Source organism: Muscardinus avellanarius (assembly GCF_963383645.1).
Source record: "Muscardinus avellanarius genome assembly, chromosome: 4".
Classification (NCBI taxonomy): domain Eukaryota; kingdom Metazoa; phylum Chordata; class Mammalia; order Rodentia; family Gliridae; genus Muscardinus; species Muscardinus avellanarius.
The window spans coordinates 36,757,890-36,776,635 of record NC_137789.1 but is presented as its reverse complement, the minus strand read 5'-3'; the positions used below and the strand labels follow the sequence as shown (position 1 = coordinate 36,776,635).

Genomic DNA, 18,746 nt, shown 5'->3' with positions numbered 1-18,746 from the left:
TACAAAGAAATTCAGGCCACTTTGCTAAGGAAGAGAAACGAATGCGGGCAGCCGGTTACTGGGATTCATTACAGGTACTTTTCAAACCTATTTCCTCCTTTAGAAATTTAAGACTTTAAGTAACCCAATACTCCACATATTTTCCACTTGTTACCTAACACATTTTAAGAAAACAGAATAAAGGTTAAGAAAATCATTTCACAGTATCACATTTCCGTATTTTATAAGCACTAGAGATCTTTCATATGAGAGTGGCAATGATATACCTTATCTGGAAGATTTTATTTTCAGTAGCACCCACATTCAAAAGAAAACCTAACTCTGATGACTTAAACACAGTTTTTAGTTGATATTCCTATTATAGTGTGCTATTTAAAAAGCAACATCAATTTATAAATATTGTCATACCACAAAAACATATATTGAAATGGAACAGCCTTTTCCTAAGGAACAACACAGATCACTGTCTTGGCTCTCTGGTGCACAGCTCTAAGTTATATATTTTTGGGCCTGCATCTTTATCTTCAGGAGTTCCCCCTACACTCATGTTCTGGGTTTTCCTTTGCCAACCTTTCCAGTGCACTCCTTCAAGTTAAAGCTTTTTACCTTTCCTCTATCTGCTGAAATGCAGGAAAGAACACACAGCAAAATGAACCCCTGCGCGGCACCTCCCTCCCGTTACTCACAGTATGTCCTTAACCTCTATAATGTGGATTTGCTCAAAGATATCAGCAGAATCAAGTTTCCTCCTACTAAAATATCTACATGGTGGATAGCAACACTCATTTTTTAGTTTGCTCCTATCTGATTGAGCTTCCTGTCACCCCTAAGATGTAGCCATGTCTCTGATTACGTACTTCTCTCTTACCCAGTAAAAACTCAACAGGTTTAGTGTGGCTCTGAGAGTTCTCCTGTTTTGACCCCAATCTTTCAGCTTGCTCCTTTTCTTACTGGGAGCTAACTGCTCAAGAAAGGTCATCTTCACTCTCAGCTTGCTGCGGTTCTCTGAAGGTTCCTTTCATAACCTTTCTTCCAGGCTCAGATTAAATGTTTTGCCTCTCACGAACCCTGATGTAAATCATCATTTCTGACTCCATCAACTATGCCCAAGCTCCGCCAGCTCTTGAAACTTGTAAAAGCTTCCTAACTAGTGCCCTGCTTGCTGTCTCTTAGTTATTCCTTCGTACAATCACCAGAATGATCTCAATCTAAACTTTTTTTTTTTTTTTTTTGGTGGTACTGGGGTTCTTGGAAACCCTTCTACTTCCGGGCTACATTCCCAGGCCTATTTTTATATTTTTTTAAATTTGGAAACAGGGTCTCTTAAGCCAGCGCGGCTAGCTTCGAACCTGCGTGATCCTCCAGTCTCCGCCTCCCAAGCACGGGGATTACAAGCGTGCACTACCATGCGCGGCTCAATCTAAACTTAAATGGCCTACAGGATATGGCTGCTGCAATGTTTATTGGCCCAGATGCTGTGTTAAATTTGTAACTTGGATTAATTCTTCTAACCTTGTCAATAACTCTGTAGTGTGTGTTGTTGTTTTTTGGGTTTTTTTGCATTGCTGGGATTGGAGCCAGGGGCATTCTACTTCCGAGCTATACCACGAGCCCTATTTTGTTATTCTTTATTTTGAAACAGGGTCTCACTGAGTTGCAAAGGGCCTCACTAAGTAGCCGAGGATGTCCATGAACTGCAATCCTCCTGTCTCTGCCTCCCGAATGCTGGGATTATAAGCGTGAGCCACCACGCCTAGCTGGCTGTGTACTTTTAATATCCCTACTTGCAGCAGATGTCAGTGACTCTTCCAGATCCCTGTGTCAGGGCTGCTGTGATATATCCTCACTGCTGCAGGTGTTGGCTGCTAACACTTCACTCCTAAACCCTTATTTGGAGGCAGGCCTTTGGTCGAGAAGTACCTAGAGGCTCCCAACCTTTCTCCCCACAGCCCATGGGTGGGAACCTCCTTACCTCTGGGCTGGACAACCTGTGTGGTCCAATGCGTTCTGCAGTGCTCTGCAAGGTCAAGCTGAGGCCCCCACTACCCCCTGAAGCTCTTCTTCCCATGCCTAATTCTGTTTTCTTTACTGTTAAAGACTTTCCCGCAATGGTACTACTCCCTCAGACACTTGCCCAAGAATCCCCATCTTAGACATTGCTAGAGCAACTGATCCAAGGATGAGGAACCTTGAGAAGAGGTGAAATGCTCTCTGCCTTGGGCCAAAAAGAAAACTAGAAAACTGAAATTTGAAGCCAGCCTAGTACTCTCATCTACACTCTTTCCTATCCCACTTTTAATCTCCAACAACCCCTCTTCACGCATCCCGCTAGCCAAGTTAATTCCTGGCCCAAGGCCCTTGCAATTCATTTTATCTCTGCCTAGAATGTGCTTTTCCTATCCATTGTGGTTTGCTCCCTCACTTCTTTAAATTGCTTTAAATATTACCTCAAAAAGACCCTTCCTGATACCACCATCTTAATTAAGATGGCAATACTATCCTCTATTCTGCTTTTATTTATAACATTCAATACCTAAAATTATATAATGCATATATATTTATTTTCTGCCACTTACATTAAAATGAAAATGCCCGAGGGCAGAAATATTGTCTAGCTTATTTATGGTTATACCCTCAAAGCCTAGAACCTTATCTGGAACATTTTATATTTTATTTGGAAACAGGGTCTCACTAAGTTGCTGAGAGCCTCACTAAGTAGCCGAGGCTGGCTTCAAACCTGTGTGATCCTCCTGTCTCAGCCTCCCAAGCTCTGGGATTATAAGCATGCGCCACCACGCCTGGCTAAAAATTCCTTTAAATAGTCTTAATCTAGAACTGTAATTATTTACTGCATATTTTATTATGCAAGCTTGTGTGCTTTTATAGGACCAGCACTAAGTTTTATTAATTTTGAGGTAGATGGTAGGACTCTAAAATTCCAAATATCAATTGTAGATTGTCCTTCCATACAGCCACTAATATCAGTATTTCATGTGAAAAAAATATGTAAAACCTAATTTATGTAGCATTCCTATGCACTGGAATATATTATATTATTGCAAGATAATTATAGCAAATACAATTACATACTTATCACTTTATCTTTATTTTAAAAACAATGCCATTTTCAAAATATAAAAAAAAGACCTATTTTCAAAGAACCACTTAAATTAGGGTTTTGAAAACCACAATGTTTTATTTACAACAAATAGATGGTAAGGCAACAGCATGTATATTTATAATAAAATAGTATTATTCTGGCTTTCTTTTGTGATAGGCCTTCATACTTACAGTTATCTACAATGACTTACTTATGTAAGTAAAATCAAATAATGGCCATTAATGTAATTTGCATTTCAACCTGAATTTAAGCAACCAATGTAGATTCATCATTTATTTGGGATCTGGACCCATAAATATGAAACCTAAAATAGAAAGTTAAGTTTCTCATTTCTGTTCAGTTTATTAACAAATACTTGCCAAACATTGTGGCATCTGAAAGGCAATCTAGCTAGTATTTCTGATAAGTGATTTACAGCCGCACGCGCATGCTAAATAAAGGCTGATGCAGCCTGATCCTTCAAGTGCAGACTTTATCAATTTAAACTGTACCAGGTACACTCACTGCCTAAAACTGTATTAGGAATATAAGAACCGGGTTCAGGATTAAGCTTTAAATTATGGAAGAGCCTTTGGAAAAAATCACAATGGAATGACAAAAAATGTTAGCTATTTCTTAGGGAAGTACATAATTTCTCAAATTCCTAGTATACTGTGTTCCAACTGAATTAAAATTAAAGTTTATTTACAGTGAACTTTTTCAGTAAAATATCTCCATTCAAAATGGTCAAGGATTACAGGCTTTGGGTGACAATTTATATAGACCATTCTTAAAGTTTAATTTACTCTTGAAACAATAACATCTTTGTAAAAAGCCATTTTCTTGCTATTGCACAAAAGTCAATTTTAGCAATCAATCCAGCCAAAACAGTTCAAAAAAAGCAGCATATTACTCTAACCCATTTAGCAAATGTTGCAAATTAGTTGCTACTTGAACAACAAAATGGAGAAATTTGTGAAACTACATTTGTTGTCAGTTTTAACATTTATATTGATGGCAGTCACACAGCCAGAGGTAGCCAAGTACCACACGTATGGAGAAGACAAAAAGCAGAAAATATTGTGAAATTTAGCAGATTTCCAACAGCTAACAGTTGCAGTCAATTTGTGATTATGAGCCATGTTGCTATGTAACATTCTTCTGAGTTTTGTGTCTCCAGTACAAAGGAGCTTGTTGCTGCCTTGGGCAGATATACTAAGATGATCTTTTTTTTAGCTTCCTTTCTTGTCTCTCAGGTCAAGTAAAAAATGTGAGACATTTTCATATACCACAAAAGTAATACAGCAGGCTGGAGTCACTCTAATCAAATTGGGGGCAATTCCTTTGTAAAATCCACCGATGCCTTCTTTCCTTTAGAGGAAAAAAAAGATACACGATTAATTTCCTCAAAAGCAAGTCTGAAAACACAAATGTTAACTGACACAGGGCATGGAGTAAGCAGTCAAATCTCATTCTGATTTAAGTTCATGTTTCCAATGTCCCAAAGTAACGTAGCTTATGAGCCACTTGAAGGCACTTATATTTATGAACTGGCTGAGGGAGAAGGTAGGGATACCTCAAAACTGAACTGGAACGTGCTTTCAATCAACCATCTTTCAAATGATTTTTAAATGTATGAATATGAAGGTGTTTTAACCGATGTAATCTAAGCATTAAATATCTCGTAGCTTATGAGGCTGAGACAGGAGAACAACAGGTTTGAGGCCAGCCTTAACAATTTAGCTAGACTTCTAGCAACTTAGTGAGACTCAGTTTCAAAATAAAAAAGGGCTTGGGGTAGCTCAAAGGTAGAATGCCTCTGGGTTCAATCCCAGAACAAACTAGCAAACAAGCCTATTGCTACATAAATGCTACACAACACCAAACACAGCACATACAAAGATCAATTTCTTTCTTTTTTTTTTTTTTGTAGTACTGGGGATTAAATCCAGGGGTGGTCCACCCTAGCCCTTTTATATTATACATTTTTTATTTTGAAATAGACTCTTGCTAAGTTGCCGAGAGTCTCACCATGTTGCTCAGATTGGCCACCAACCTCTGATCCTCCTGTCTCAGCCTCCCAAATACTAGGATTACAAATGTGCACACCACTCCTTGCTAAAAATCAAACTTTATTTCCTTTAATAAGCCTTGAGTATAGGAGAAGGCCTAGGAACTTGTCTTTGGATTTTTATTCAATACTGCCTTTCTTAGTTTCTTCATTACATCAATATTTCCTGAAATGATTTCAATTTGAACATTCAAAAATTCCACTCTGGCCCTTTAGAATTAAAGGTAAATAAGAAAAGGTTTTCCATAATACTTTAACTATTCTCATGCTGAAGGCATCTATTCATATAGGGAGACATGTTTGTGTGTGTGTGTGTGTGTGTGTGTGTGGTGTGTGTGTGTGTGTGTGTGTGTGTGTGTGTGTGTGTGTGTCACTGGGGATCAAACCCAGGGGCATTCTACCTCCAAGCTACAACCCCAGGCCTATTTTATTTCTATCTTGAAACAAGGTCTCAATAGGTTGATGAGAGTCTCATTATTTGCTAAGGCTTTCCTCAAACCTGCAATCCTCCTAGGGAGATAAGTATTTGAGTAAGTTACGGAGCCAGTAGCAGGTGTAGAGCTTTTTCAAATGTATTACACTAGATTTATGACTTCTTATATTTTGTAACACCTCAGTCTTATTGTTCAAAAACACTTTGATATACCTTATTTCTCTTTCTTTTTTATTTTGTGAGGCGGAGGGAAGTGTCACTAAATTGTCCAGGCTAATCTCTGCCTTTAAGATACAATCTTTACATCTCAACCTACCAAGTAGCTGGGACGACAGGCCTGTGCCACCATACCTGGCTCTCATTCCATCTTATAACAATCATACTAGCCTAAATAGTCTAATTTTAGACTAAAATGAAGATTCAAGCCTGAGAAAGATTAAGTCCATGCCCCCATATGTAGTAGTAAATAGCAAAGCAGAGACTATCAGCTATGTTTTTACCACAGCAAATTGGCCTTTGCTGAAAAACTAGTATCAAACAGACAAGCAAAATATGCAAAACACTTCAACAGAGCAATTCTGATATTGGCATGCTCTTACCTCCACGTCCTTACAATTACGTCCATTACACCCTTGTAAAACATGTGCTGATCCTGAAGACGAGCTCTCACGACTTGATATGGGTATGTTGCTGCTACAGCAAATATTTTGGATAGTGCTGCAACAGATATATATTCTGCCGTGCTCTAAAATGACAACATAAAACATTCATGGCTTTCTTTAGGCAAAATTTCTTTAAAAATACAGAAGTAAAAATTACCTAAGACAAAGGTGGGCATTGTGGCACACGCTTGTAATCCCAGCATTTGGGAGGCTGAGACAAGAGGACCCGGGTTCATGGACAGCCGCAGCTACTTAGTGAGGCCCTCTGCAACTCAGTGAGACCCTATTTCAAAATAAAGAATAAAAAATAGGGCTGGGGATGTAGCCTGGAGGTAGAATGCCCCTGGGTTCCATCCCAGTGCCGCAAAAAAAAAAAAAAAAAAAAAAAAAAAATTACATAGGACAAAAATATTTACTTTACATGCAAAGTTTCCCCTCTTTAATACAACCTCTGTGTAATTATGGGATTCTGATTTTAAAACTTAAGTGTCGTTATCTTATAAAATATTTAAATATACATTAGTGAGAGATAATACTCAACCCAGCAGTACCATGGAAGTATGCATGACAAAATTTCTACCTATTGAATGGAGCATTCACTTCCTCCATAAAAGTAAATGTTATCAATTTTAGAAGAATCATCTTACCAACTGGGCTTCTGGTAACCTATTGATATGCCTGTTGTACTTCACCTTCAGCAATTCATATGCCATAAACTGAAGGGCACCATGTGATGTTCCAAGCAGCCCAGGAACAAATCCCTAAAGGGAACAATTACAAAAGAGCAAAACTAAGTGATCTTCAAATAAAGATATATTCTCACTCCTATTAGTACAGCACTTTATAAATCAAAGGAGTATAAGAATAAAGCAAAAAGTGATGAAAGAACACATAGAATTGAAGAATATATTTCACAAATTTTTGTCCACAGGTCAGTAACCTCTAACACCAACCTCATAATGTTATTGATTCTAAAAGCTATTATGCAATTCTTGAAAAACAAAATAAAATTCTATTTATCTAATTTTTTTTTTTTTTTTTTTTTTTGGTGGTACTGACTGGGGTTCCTGGAAGCCCTTCTACCTCCGGGCTACACTCCCAGACCCACTTTATATTTTTATTTGAAAACAGGGTCTCTTAAGCCAGCACGGCTGGCTTCGAACCTGCACGATCTCCGTGCCTCCCAAGTGTAGGGATTACAAACATGCGGCACCACGCCTGGCTTTAATTTGTTTTGACACTAGGGATTGAACGCAGGGGCATTCTACCTCTGAGCTACAGCCCTGGCTCCACTGAGTTGTTTGTTTTTATTTTGAAACAGGATCTCACTAGGCTAATGAGAGTCTCACTATTTGCTCCTGTCTCAACCTCCCAAGTACTGGAATTACAAGCATGTAATTCCCTGGCCTTATCTAATTTTAATTTTAAACTATGACTGGCCTTAAAAAATTATTTTTTAAATGGGGCTAGGATGGTGGTCCAACTACTCAGAAGGCCAAGGCAGGAGTATTACAAATTCAAGGCCAGTCTGGACAATTAAGTGAGACCCTGTCTCAAAATAAAAGTTTTAAAAAAGGGATGGGGATTGTAGCTCAGTGGTACAGTGCTTGCCAAGCACGTGTGAGGCCCTGAATTCAATGCCACACACACATATGCACACACTGTTATAGGGCTAAGCAAGAGGTGAGCTGAAGTTAGAAAAGCTGGAAATGTGGGAAGAGAAGAGGAGTTATAAAATCAGAAAACAGATATTACTGCCACTAGCAAAAAATTTCAAATATATCACAATAGGAAAGGGGCAGCTTTTTTTTGTTGCTATTTTTTAATTCATGTAAGGCTCAGTAAAATAAGATCCCATTAGACTCTCCAATCACTTCTCTTTACTATGTCATCCCAAGTAACCAAGAGAATTTTTCTGTGTGACTTAGTAAGATGTGACAAAGTTTTAAACAGCTCTCATACCTACCAGTGTCATGACTGTATGAGAATAAACAGCTTAAAGTACTATAAACTACATTTCAGGGTTATTTTGTTTGTTTGTTTGTTTGTTTGGTGGTGCTAAGGATTGAACCCAGGGAATTCTACCTCTAAACTATACTCCAGTCCTGTTTATTTATTTAGAAATAGGGTCTTGCCAAATTGCTAAGGCTGCTTTGAACCTACAATCCTCCTGTCTCATCCTCCCAAGTACTGGGATTAGAAGCGTGTGCCACCATACTTAGCTTACATTTCAGTTTTCATTAAATTTTGTCTTGCCTAATTTTGTCTTCTTTTAAGGACTGAAAATAATTCATTCAGAAGTGAAACAATATAGGCATTATAAATTATAATCTTCAGTTTTCAAAATATATTGATAATGATTACCTTATATAATCCACGTATACCTTCATACTTATATATTTTCACAAGTGTGTCAAACATTCCATTATATTTTCGCTGTGAAGAGTTAACACCATCATACTGTAACATAAGGCGAGTTTTTGTTACCCATAATGGGTTTGTAATGCAGAGGGTCATGGCTCCTGAAATCAGATTTAAAAAAGATTACTCAGCAAACAGGTGCTTTCTCACTTAATCCAAATTAAAAATAATTCACTATATAAGAATAAGGTTGCACAGGGCTGTATCTGAAACAATGAGATATAGTCTGTTTAGGGCCAAGAGGTAGACAGAGTTTTGATGGTCATAAAAAGTTCCTTGTGTGGTTAGTGAGAGAAAGTTAAAAGAGAGATGGAAATGTAGAACACTTTCTCTTAGAGGTCTGGGGATAGCAAAGATGCCCCAACTTCTAAACAGTGTGGCCCGATTCAGAAAACAGATGGGAAGGAGACAGAGCTCTTAGGAGCAGAGACAATCTAAACCAGAGTATTTACAATGGGGCAAGAGGACCAGGAATCCAACCCATCAATCATCTGTGCATGTGCACACATGCCCACCCCCACTTTATCACAATCCTCCTCAAATCCATTCAAAGTAGCTACTCTCCCTCAAATTAACAATCCAATGTAATACGTCACATTTTACATTCTTTACCAGAAAATGACAACTTTGAAAAAAACGTTTCTCATTTGCTGAATTTCCTGAGGAGTTCATTATTCAACAATATTGAGTCTTATTACAATTCAGGCCTTTAATAGTGGCTAGGTATTAAAAAATAAGTAAAATAGTTCTTGCTTTAAAAAATAATTAGTGAGCCGGCCGTGGCGGTGCACACTTGTAATCCCAGCATTTGGGAGGCTGACTCTGGAGAAGGACTGTGGTTTGCAGACAGCCTTGGTTACTTAGTGAGGTCCTTTGCAACTCAGTGAGACTTGATTTTAAAATAAAGAATAAAAAATAGGCCTGGGGGTGTAGCTAGGAGGTTGAACGCCCCTGGGTTCCATCCCCAGGCCTGCAAAAAAATAAATAAGAAACATTTAGTAACCTGAGTGTGGTGGTGCATGCCTGTAATGCCAGTAACTGAGAGGTTGATACAGAAGGATCGCAGGTTTGAAGCCAGCCTCAGCAACTTAGTGAGGCTCTCAGCAACTTGGTAAGGCCCGGTTTTCAAATAAAAAATAAAATAGGGCCTGGGGGTGTAGCCCAGAGGTAAAAGGGTACTAGGTTCCATCCCCCAATACCACACAAAAACAAAGTAGGTTTAGTTTTTTTGTGTGTGCGTGTGCGGTACTGGGGATGGAACCTACAGGCATTCTACTTCTGAGCCACACCCACACCACACCGCCCTATTTTTTATTCTTTACTTTGAAACAGGGTCTCATTGAGTTGCAAAGGGTCTAAGTAGCTGAGGCTGTCTAAGAACCTCAATCCTCCTGTCTCGGCCTCCCAAATGCTGGGATTATAAGTGTGCTTCAAAGTAGGTTTTATAAAGATTTATGGGTCTATTTTGTTGTTCTCCCTGGACACTATATATACATAAGGCAGTAAAATAAGGCTACTAAATTGAAGAATATAAAAATTTTAATTATTTAAAGAAACACTATCAATCATCTTAATAGAATAGGATTCACAACTTTTCTAAAATTCCCATCCTTTGAACTAAGTATAATTTTTGAAATCTATCCACAATAGTAACAATCTGCTTTCTGAAAATTTCATGAGATAACTAATACAGTTAGAAAAGCATACTTAACCTCTGGTGTTTAAAGAAAAAAGTAAAAAACTCAAAATAAAAACAAGTTTGGAAGATGACATTTTATATTTTACACAGTGCCTTACCAGCTTCAGCAGCCGAGACAAGGTATTCTGTTGCCTCTAACTGTTCAGTTCGTCCTTCAGTTTTATATGATTTGATAGCATTGTAACTAAAAGAATTAAAAGTGAGTTTAATTAGAACAGATGTCATAAAACAATATAGTCTAGATTTGTGTGTGTGTGTGGTATTAGAGATGGAATACAGGTGAGGTTCTATCTCTGAGTTGCACCCTAGTCCCTTTTATTTTGAAACAAGGTCTCACTAAGTTACTGCATACTGGCCTTGAATTTATGATACTCCTGTCTCAGCCTTCCAAGTACTGAGATTATAAGTGCACGCCACTGTACCCAGTTAATAAAGTCTGCTTTAAGCAATATATAACTTGCCAGGCTTGGTGGTACACACCTACTTGAGAGGCCAAGACAGGAGAATGGCAAGTTTGAGGCCAGCCTCAGCAATATAGCTAGGCTCTTAGCAACTTAGACCCTGTTTCAAAACAAAAAGAAAAAAAATAGGGGTGAGGGTACAGTTCAGATACAGACTGTCTCGGGTTCAATCTGCAGCAACACAAAATAAATAAATAGATAGATAGCCGGGCGTGGTGGCGCACGCTTGTAACTCCCGCGCTTGGGAGGCGGAGACAGGAGGATCGCGCAGGTTCGAAGCCAGCCGCGCGTGCTGGTTTAGGAGACCCTGTTTCCAAAATGAAAATGTAAAAATAGGTCTGGGAGTGTAGCCCGGAGGTAGAAGGGCTTCCAGGAACCCCAGTACCACCAAAAAAATAATAATAATAATAAAAATAAATAAATAGATAGATAAATGTGTGTATGTATGTATTAACTATCCCCAAAGCAAAAGGCAATGCATAACACAACCACAAAACGAGACTCTCCCCCAAAAAAGTACCTGGCTCCCAATACATACATAAAATATTTTAATTACACACTCAGCAATTAGTACAAAAGGAGGGGAAAAATGGGAAGATGGAAAGACGTAGTGGTGATAATAGAGAATGGGAAGAAAAGGCAAGAAAGTGAAGAAGGGGCGCCTATGAGCGGAGCACCTATGCTCAGGTACTATCGCTGGCTCTCTGATAAACATATAATAGATCTTTCCTAGCAAATTAACAAGGCCCTAAGAGGAACACAAATTTCATAATAAAATATAACACAGTATCATAAGAGTTTCAGAAACTACAAGATCATAAGAAGGCTGTGTTGGACATTGAGAGGGACAGATAGAGGTGAACAGCAAGACAGGAAAAATCAAGCCACAACTGGATAGCAGGAGGAGATTTGGGTTTTATTTCACAGGAAACAGCCATTAAACATTTCTGAGCAAGGGAGTCAAATCAGACCTATTTTATTGAAAACTTTACTTGAATTAATCTTTTCAAACTTTACCAATACCATCCTAATATGAAACAAATGTTTATAAGAATTTCTCAGCTGTGCGTGGTAGCGCATGCTCATAATCTCAGTACTTGGGAGGCTCAGATAGGAGGATCACAGGTTCCAGGACAGCCTCAGCAAAGAGTCAAGACTCTCATCAACATAGGGAGACCCTGTTTCAAAATAAAAATAAAATAGAGCTGGGAATATAGCTCAGAGGTAGAATGGCCCTGGTTTCAATCCCCAGTGTCTCTGTCTGTCTGTCTGTCTGTCTGTCTCTCACCCTCTGCCCCCCAAAAAGCATATGAAACAATATGCTTCAACCCTTTCAGCAACACACTGGCTTTTGCTTTCTGTTCCCAATAGGGATCTTCTGAGGATTCTAATCTGTCTTCTGCTTTTCAAATTTCATTATAAATCAATTCACTTTCTGTAAGCCATCTCAAATATTTTGGAAGTCTGGCTAAGGATAAATAAGTTACTATATAAGCATACCTAGTATTTATGAAAATTTCTACTCTGGAACTAATCTTTTCTAATAGGCAAAATAATTACTTAAGTGATCTTCCATTATCAAAAATGAATACGAATGAGAAATGAAACATATGATTCATTTTAGAAGAGTGTCAGGTTCTTCCAGTCTCTACAACACTACAAAATTACTAATAAACAGCAAATTGGGTTATTTAACTTTCTAGTCTACTTTGGCTGGTGAAATGCTCAAGAGTATTGAAAGGCTAAATAGTTCAGAAGCTTGAAAAAGGAACTACAGTTTTATTGTGAATTTTCTAAAATTAGCTGTTTTTCAAGCAGCTTTAAAATAAAAAGCTCTTTTTTAATCAGCGAGTGCTCTAGTTTCAAAAATAATCAGCTAAATATTTCACTTTACTGAAGTCATAGAAACGGCTTCCATAAAAGTATTTTTCCATTTCATCACTTTCACCTTTTTCCTATTACAAACTTTCCTTCAGACCAAATGCCTCTGATAATAACAGGTGAAAGAGGAGGAAAGTAATAAGACATTTTGTTCCCTGACACTTCCAATTCAGAACTGATTCATCTTTCATCAACTGATATATAAAAATCACCAAAAATTGAATTCCTTTTTATTTAATACTGTGAAATTTTCCAGATCTACTCACAAGAAAAAGTAGAGTCCCCAAGATAAGCCTGCACCCCACACATTTGGAGTGACTCCTTGATAAAGTCCCCGTAGTCCATCAACTTTCCAAATAGTAGTCAAGCAGTGTAAAATTCCTTTGTATTTCGGTCTCAGTTCCAATCCATCACTTACTGTATTAAAAGATATACAAAGTGAGGTCAGAACAAAGTTCTAGCTCAGAAACACATATAAATTTAGATATCATTCACCAGACATATAAAGGAGATCTATTCAGAAGAATACTCTTATTAGGCAGAAAAACTACTTCCTAGGTTATTTAATATTTTAAAATGCATTAGTGAATCCACCCAAGTATTTGTTGAAAGTAAACAAAGCACCAAAGTAATATTTTAGGAAGTGTTCAATTAGCTGTTAAGTCATCCAAAGCCTCTTGGGTAAATAGGTTTTAACACTTAAGTTTTATTTTTGTTATAAATTATATATTAAGAATTCATATGTTCAAAAATACTATTAAAAATAAACTAGCCAAGGAGCCTCAATTACATTAAAAATACCTGAGGAATAGAAGGAAAGAAAATGTGGAGGATGGGGTAAATTGTTTTCCTGGAAATTCTCTCAATTAAGTACAGCAATAGTATCATTCTTTAAATTAAAAATAAGACTGTAATAGAAAACAAATGCAAGTTACATTACAAACAGCAAGGACAAGTATTGTTTATTGAAATTTATATTTTAGCAGTGGGGGAGCACCTGCAAAATCTATTTCCTACTACAGGCTTTGGTCAAAATGTTTGAGATGTTGGGCTGGAAAAATAGCTCAGTGGATCTCTTGTTTCCCATGCACTAGGTCTGCGTGTGAGCTCCAATACTGAAAGGGAATAAAACCATCTGAGGCAGTTGCTCTAGATCCTGTTCCCCTGAGCCCCCACTTAGAAACCTCACTATCATCTCTTGGCCTCTACCTTCAATCTGCCCTTGCTTTCAGTTCTTTCCCATCAGAATTTAATCAGGTTTAAGTCTCTTTTGAGTATCCCTTCTTTTTTTTGGTGGTATTGGGGTTCATGGAAACCCTTCTACCTCCGGGTTACACTCCCAGACACCTATTTTTTATATTTTTATTTGGAAACAGGGTTTCTTAAACCAGCGCGGCTGGCTTTGAACCTGCAGGATCCTCCTGTCTCCACCTCCCAAGCACGGGGATTACAAGTGTGCGCCACCACGCCCAGCTGAGTGTCCCCTCTTTGATCCCAGTGCCTCCCTAAGGGTTAGCACCTACAAAAGAGGAGACAACAATCTGACTTTCTCCACATGGCACTGTTCTGGCCTTCACCCACTCCTCCCGTGGGCTAGTTAAGGAGTCCCCTCTGCCCTAGGAGCCCCTTAGGGGCAGCGGACAATGTTTACCTTCTAAAACACTCCCTTTTCACTTGACTCACACCACACTCTCCTGCCTTTCCTTCTCTGCCACTAACTCCCCCCAGCCTCCTTTCCCTCTGCCTATTCTTTAAGTGTTACTTTCTCTAGGAAGGCTTCCACTGTCAGCCACTAAGGGGCTTCCCTGCTGTCCCTGGGCTTCTGATCTCATTACTAATGTCCAGTCCTGGCGACTGCGCTTACAGGGCAGAAGAGATCAACCTGGAAGCTTCTTCACTTTCACTGCTAGCATTTAACTCTCCACTTATCTAAACTACTCACCCATGGCTTCAGACTAATATCAAATGCTATGAAATCAGACTTCCTAGGTTTGAACCCCAATTCTAACAATTATTATGTGACTCTGAATAAGCCATGTGATTACTCTGTGCTTGATTACTCTTGTCCAGAAAATGGGGAAAATAGGAGAAGCTAATTCTGAAAATTACAAAAGATAAAATGTATTAATACATATACAACGGGGCTGGGGATGTAGTCCAGACATAGAGTACTTGCCCATTATGCACAGAGCCCTGCATTCTATCTGTAGCACTGCAAAAAACCCAAATATTTATGCCCTGAGATTCTTGTCTGGAATACTGCAAGCACTCAGTTAAGTATCTGTTTGTGTCCCTGGGTCTCATATACCACATACAAAACTCTACTGTGTGCTAGTCTTGCTACTGGGCTCTACATTCTAGTTCCTTGGTTAATGTTACAGATTTAGTCATAGTCTCCTTTCTACATTCTTCACAAAAATGTACCTATCTTTAAGTTATAGGTTATTAGGCTTTGGGGTTATTTTAGGAAATCACTATTTTACACATTCTTTGTTGGGGCTCTCTTTATTCTTGAAGATTTAAAATTACATTGCAAATTTAGAATAGGCCTTAACGATCACCTAATCCGACCTTTCCACCCAACACACGACTACCTTGCGATCTCTGTCACCCAACCTGTCTGAACCATTTTCAGTCAGCACAAATTTCATTTCAGACCCCAATGACGGTGGGGCCAGGCCAAACTCTGCTTCCCTGTAATTTCCCCTCAATCCATATCTGACTTAGGATCAACCCAAACGAGGCAACTCCCTTTCCCACATAGAAGTCCTCTAATCATCTTAAGGTTTTCCTCCTCTGAATTTAACTAGTTCCTTCAACTTTCCCATAGGAAATGATTTTCAATCTTTCTGACTCTGGACACTTTTTAGTTTCAATTTACACTTGGAACTTACTGAAAAGTTCTAGGTTTACATAACGATGTCAACCATTACACCAAGCATGGGAAGGAGGGAAGGGGAGGGAAGGGGGTGGGGACTGGGTGGGGGCTAACTGGGCGATGTGTGCGTGCATGTCTACACAAATTTTTTATCCCATTATGATGTACGACTACAATGCACCGATTTAAAAAAAATGTTCTGGGTTTGGTTTAATAGCACATACATTAGAACTAATCCATTATAGAAATTAATTCCATTAAGTGGATTTAATTATAAGAAAGGCACAGAAACCACAGCAGTCATTCGGCATTGATGATGATGACTAGACTCTTTATTTCTGGTAGTCATCTTCCTAAATTCTCCTCTTTTTCTCCGCCATACTGTGGGCTTTATTACTACAAAGTCCTGTTTTGACTCCTATATCTCCAGTTGGGGCCTTCCACCCGCCCTCAGTCCCTTTCCCTGTAACCTAAGCTCTACCAACTTCCCAATACTCTCCCCACTTCTCAAGATCACTATCTTTTCAGACACCAATCCCCTTCCCTCAGGCACAGTCTGCTTCACAGCACTCTTCAGCTCACCAGCCAACCAATCAATCCCTCCATGATCATCTCCATTGCTCCCTTTCCTGCTCCTAGACAAAGCAGGCCAAAATCTGCTTCCCTGTAATTTCCCCTCAACCCATGTCTGACTTCAGGATTAACCCAAAATGAGACAACTCCCTTTCCCACACAGAAGTTCTTTAATCATCTTAAGGTCTTCTCCCCTCCGAACTAAACTAGTTCCTTTAATTTTCTCATATGAAATGATCTTCAAGCTTTCTATGACTCTGGACACCTGGTAGTTTCAATTTACTCTTGGAACTTTCTGAAGAATTCTAGGAGACACCAAGATATACATACCTACACCTGCAGTTGTGTTCACGCCATCATATGTCAAGGATTCAGATGTGGGATGCTAAGTAAAGTGCCAGAGAATTCTAGAGTTAGACTGCCTGGTTCAAACCCCAGACTCACTTTACAATCTTGTGACTTGGATAAGTAGGCCAATTTCTGGTATTCTCATCTGTATAAAGGGGATAATAAACTCACAGGATGGTGAGTGCATCGAAATCTCTTAGTAAATGCAAGCTCCTGGTAAGTGCTATGTTCAATGAAGGCTACTTGTCAAGAATAATCATTGTATGAACATAAATCATAAACTCCATGATGTGGAGACACCACAACTTCTTTGTGGTGTCCTTTCTAAGGCTAACGCTCCATAATTCTCACTGATTTTCCTTTATAGAACAGCTTTTTTGCCTTCTCTGTCACAGTTTTAATTCTCCCATGGAGAATCTCAAGATCCAATCTTCCATGGAATCTTTAGTTACATATGGCCATCAGCAATCTATAATTTTTTGTGTGTGTGTGGTACTGGGGATTGATCCTAGGCGCACTCTACCTTTGAACTACACCTTCAGCCCTATTTTTATTCTTTATTTTGAAACAGAATCTAAGTTGAAAAGGGCCTAAGTAGCTAAGGCTGGCCTCGAACCTGCGATCCTCCTGTGGGATTACAAGTGTGCACCACCATGCCCAGCTAGCAAGCTATAATTTGAGAGTCTACTGTACTCTTGTTATTTTACTTTGCCTTCAATTTAATGTTGTCTAGACTTATCTTTTCTATAAGTCTCAAGCCTACAATCAGATAAGTTCACTTAGGGCAAGGACTTTGTTATATAAGATACTTCTGTAACCCAGACAGTAGTCTGCAAAAATGAAATCATCTAAAAGGCAAATTGAATAGATATCTAGAATTAAGCCAAGCATGGAGGTGCACACCTGTAATCCCAATACTTGGGAAGCTGAGACAGGAGAATCCCAGGTTCAGGGAAAGCCTCAGCAACTTGGTGAGGCCCTGTTTAAAATAAAATATAATAATAATAGTAATAGTATTAGTAATACTATTACTAATACTATTATTAGTAGTAGTAATGATAATAATGAAGAAAGGAGGTGAGAGCGTAACCCAGAGGTACAATGCACCTGGGTTCCATCCCCAGTAACAACCCTTCCCTCAAAATACCCTAGAATTAGTCTAAGATAAACTACATCTGCAAGATTTAATTCTCAGGGCAGAATTTAACTTGTACCAATAACTGAAATGCCAGAAAACTGTTTCCAAATGAAGTTACCAAAGATCATCTTGGAAGAAACCATGTTGAGCTAAACTCCTAAAGCGCTCTGTTCATTACAATGTACTTATTTCACTTGAACAAAATAGTAACTGGATTCTAGCTACTTTTTCCTTCACAAGACATTGCACCAGCCTGCAAAACGCCAAAAAACAAAGAAACCCTCAAGAGAATTCTATTCCAGACCTACTCCTTACCAACCACGGAGGACGGAGCTCTACCCCCACGCGCTTGACTTTCCTTTCACTTACACTTCCAAACACGTGTGGCTGCCCTAAGATTTCAAAGTACCTCCAAGCAAGAGTACTCGAGGGCCACGTACTAAAATGTGTCGACGATCTTTTTTCCCCCCTCTCTCAGCCTTCACTCCCACTCCCCATCCCTTCGTCCGGGGGAGCCGGGAACACAGTGACAGCGACCCCCTTGGTCAAATCTAGTTACAGTCGAGGCGGGGTGGACAGCATCTTCAACACGCGCTCGGGTATGGGGGAGAAGCGGGGTCCCCGGCCTCCGGGGCGTCTGGCCCCCGCACGGCGGGCGGGCGGCCGGGGTCCGGGCGGGCTCTTACCGGCGAAGCGGATCTTCACGAGGTCCAGCGGGTGCAGCGCGAGGTTGGACAGGACCCCGCCGCTCACACCCGCGACCAGGTTCTCGTAGCGGACGTGGCGGAACACCGCGCTCCACGCCGACGAGGACGCGGACGCCGGCTGGCCCTGGCCGGTCATAGGCTCGGGGCCCGTCGGCACCACGGCGCCCAGGGCCGCGGACACGGGACGAGATGCGGTGGCCGCCACCGTGGCGATGGCCGCTGCCCGGGAGCGGGAGCCGCGGGCCGCGAGCCCACTTCCGGGCCGGACACAAAACTCGGCGGCCCGGGGCGCGGGCGGACCCTGAACCCAAAGAGGGGCGTGGAGGACGGGAGAGCGCGCAAGAGGCCAGCCTCTCGCCCAGCCCAGGGCCCGC

The 18,746-nt window shown here is 39.9% G+C and overlaps 1 protein-coding gene across 1 annotated transcript; it reads right to left on the bottom strand.

The window, feature by feature from the left end:
* Nucleotides 1-4,332: 4,332 nt before the first annotated feature.
* On the bottom strand, nucleotides 4,333-18,508 carry SLC25A32 (solute carrier family 25 member 32; the record flags this gene model as incomplete). The annotated part of the gene is made up of 7 exons (XM_080695136.1): nucleotides 4,333-4,471; nucleotides 6,204-6,349; nucleotides 6,914-7,027; nucleotides 8,631-8,788; nucleotides 10,485-10,570; nucleotides 12,995-13,145; nucleotides 18,352-18,508. 7 exons carry the CDS (start codon nucleotides 18,506-18,508, stop codon nucleotides 4,333-4,335), a joined length of 951 nt encoding a protein of 316 aa, XP_080551262.1.
* Nucleotides 18,509-18,746: the final 238 nt, after the last annotated feature.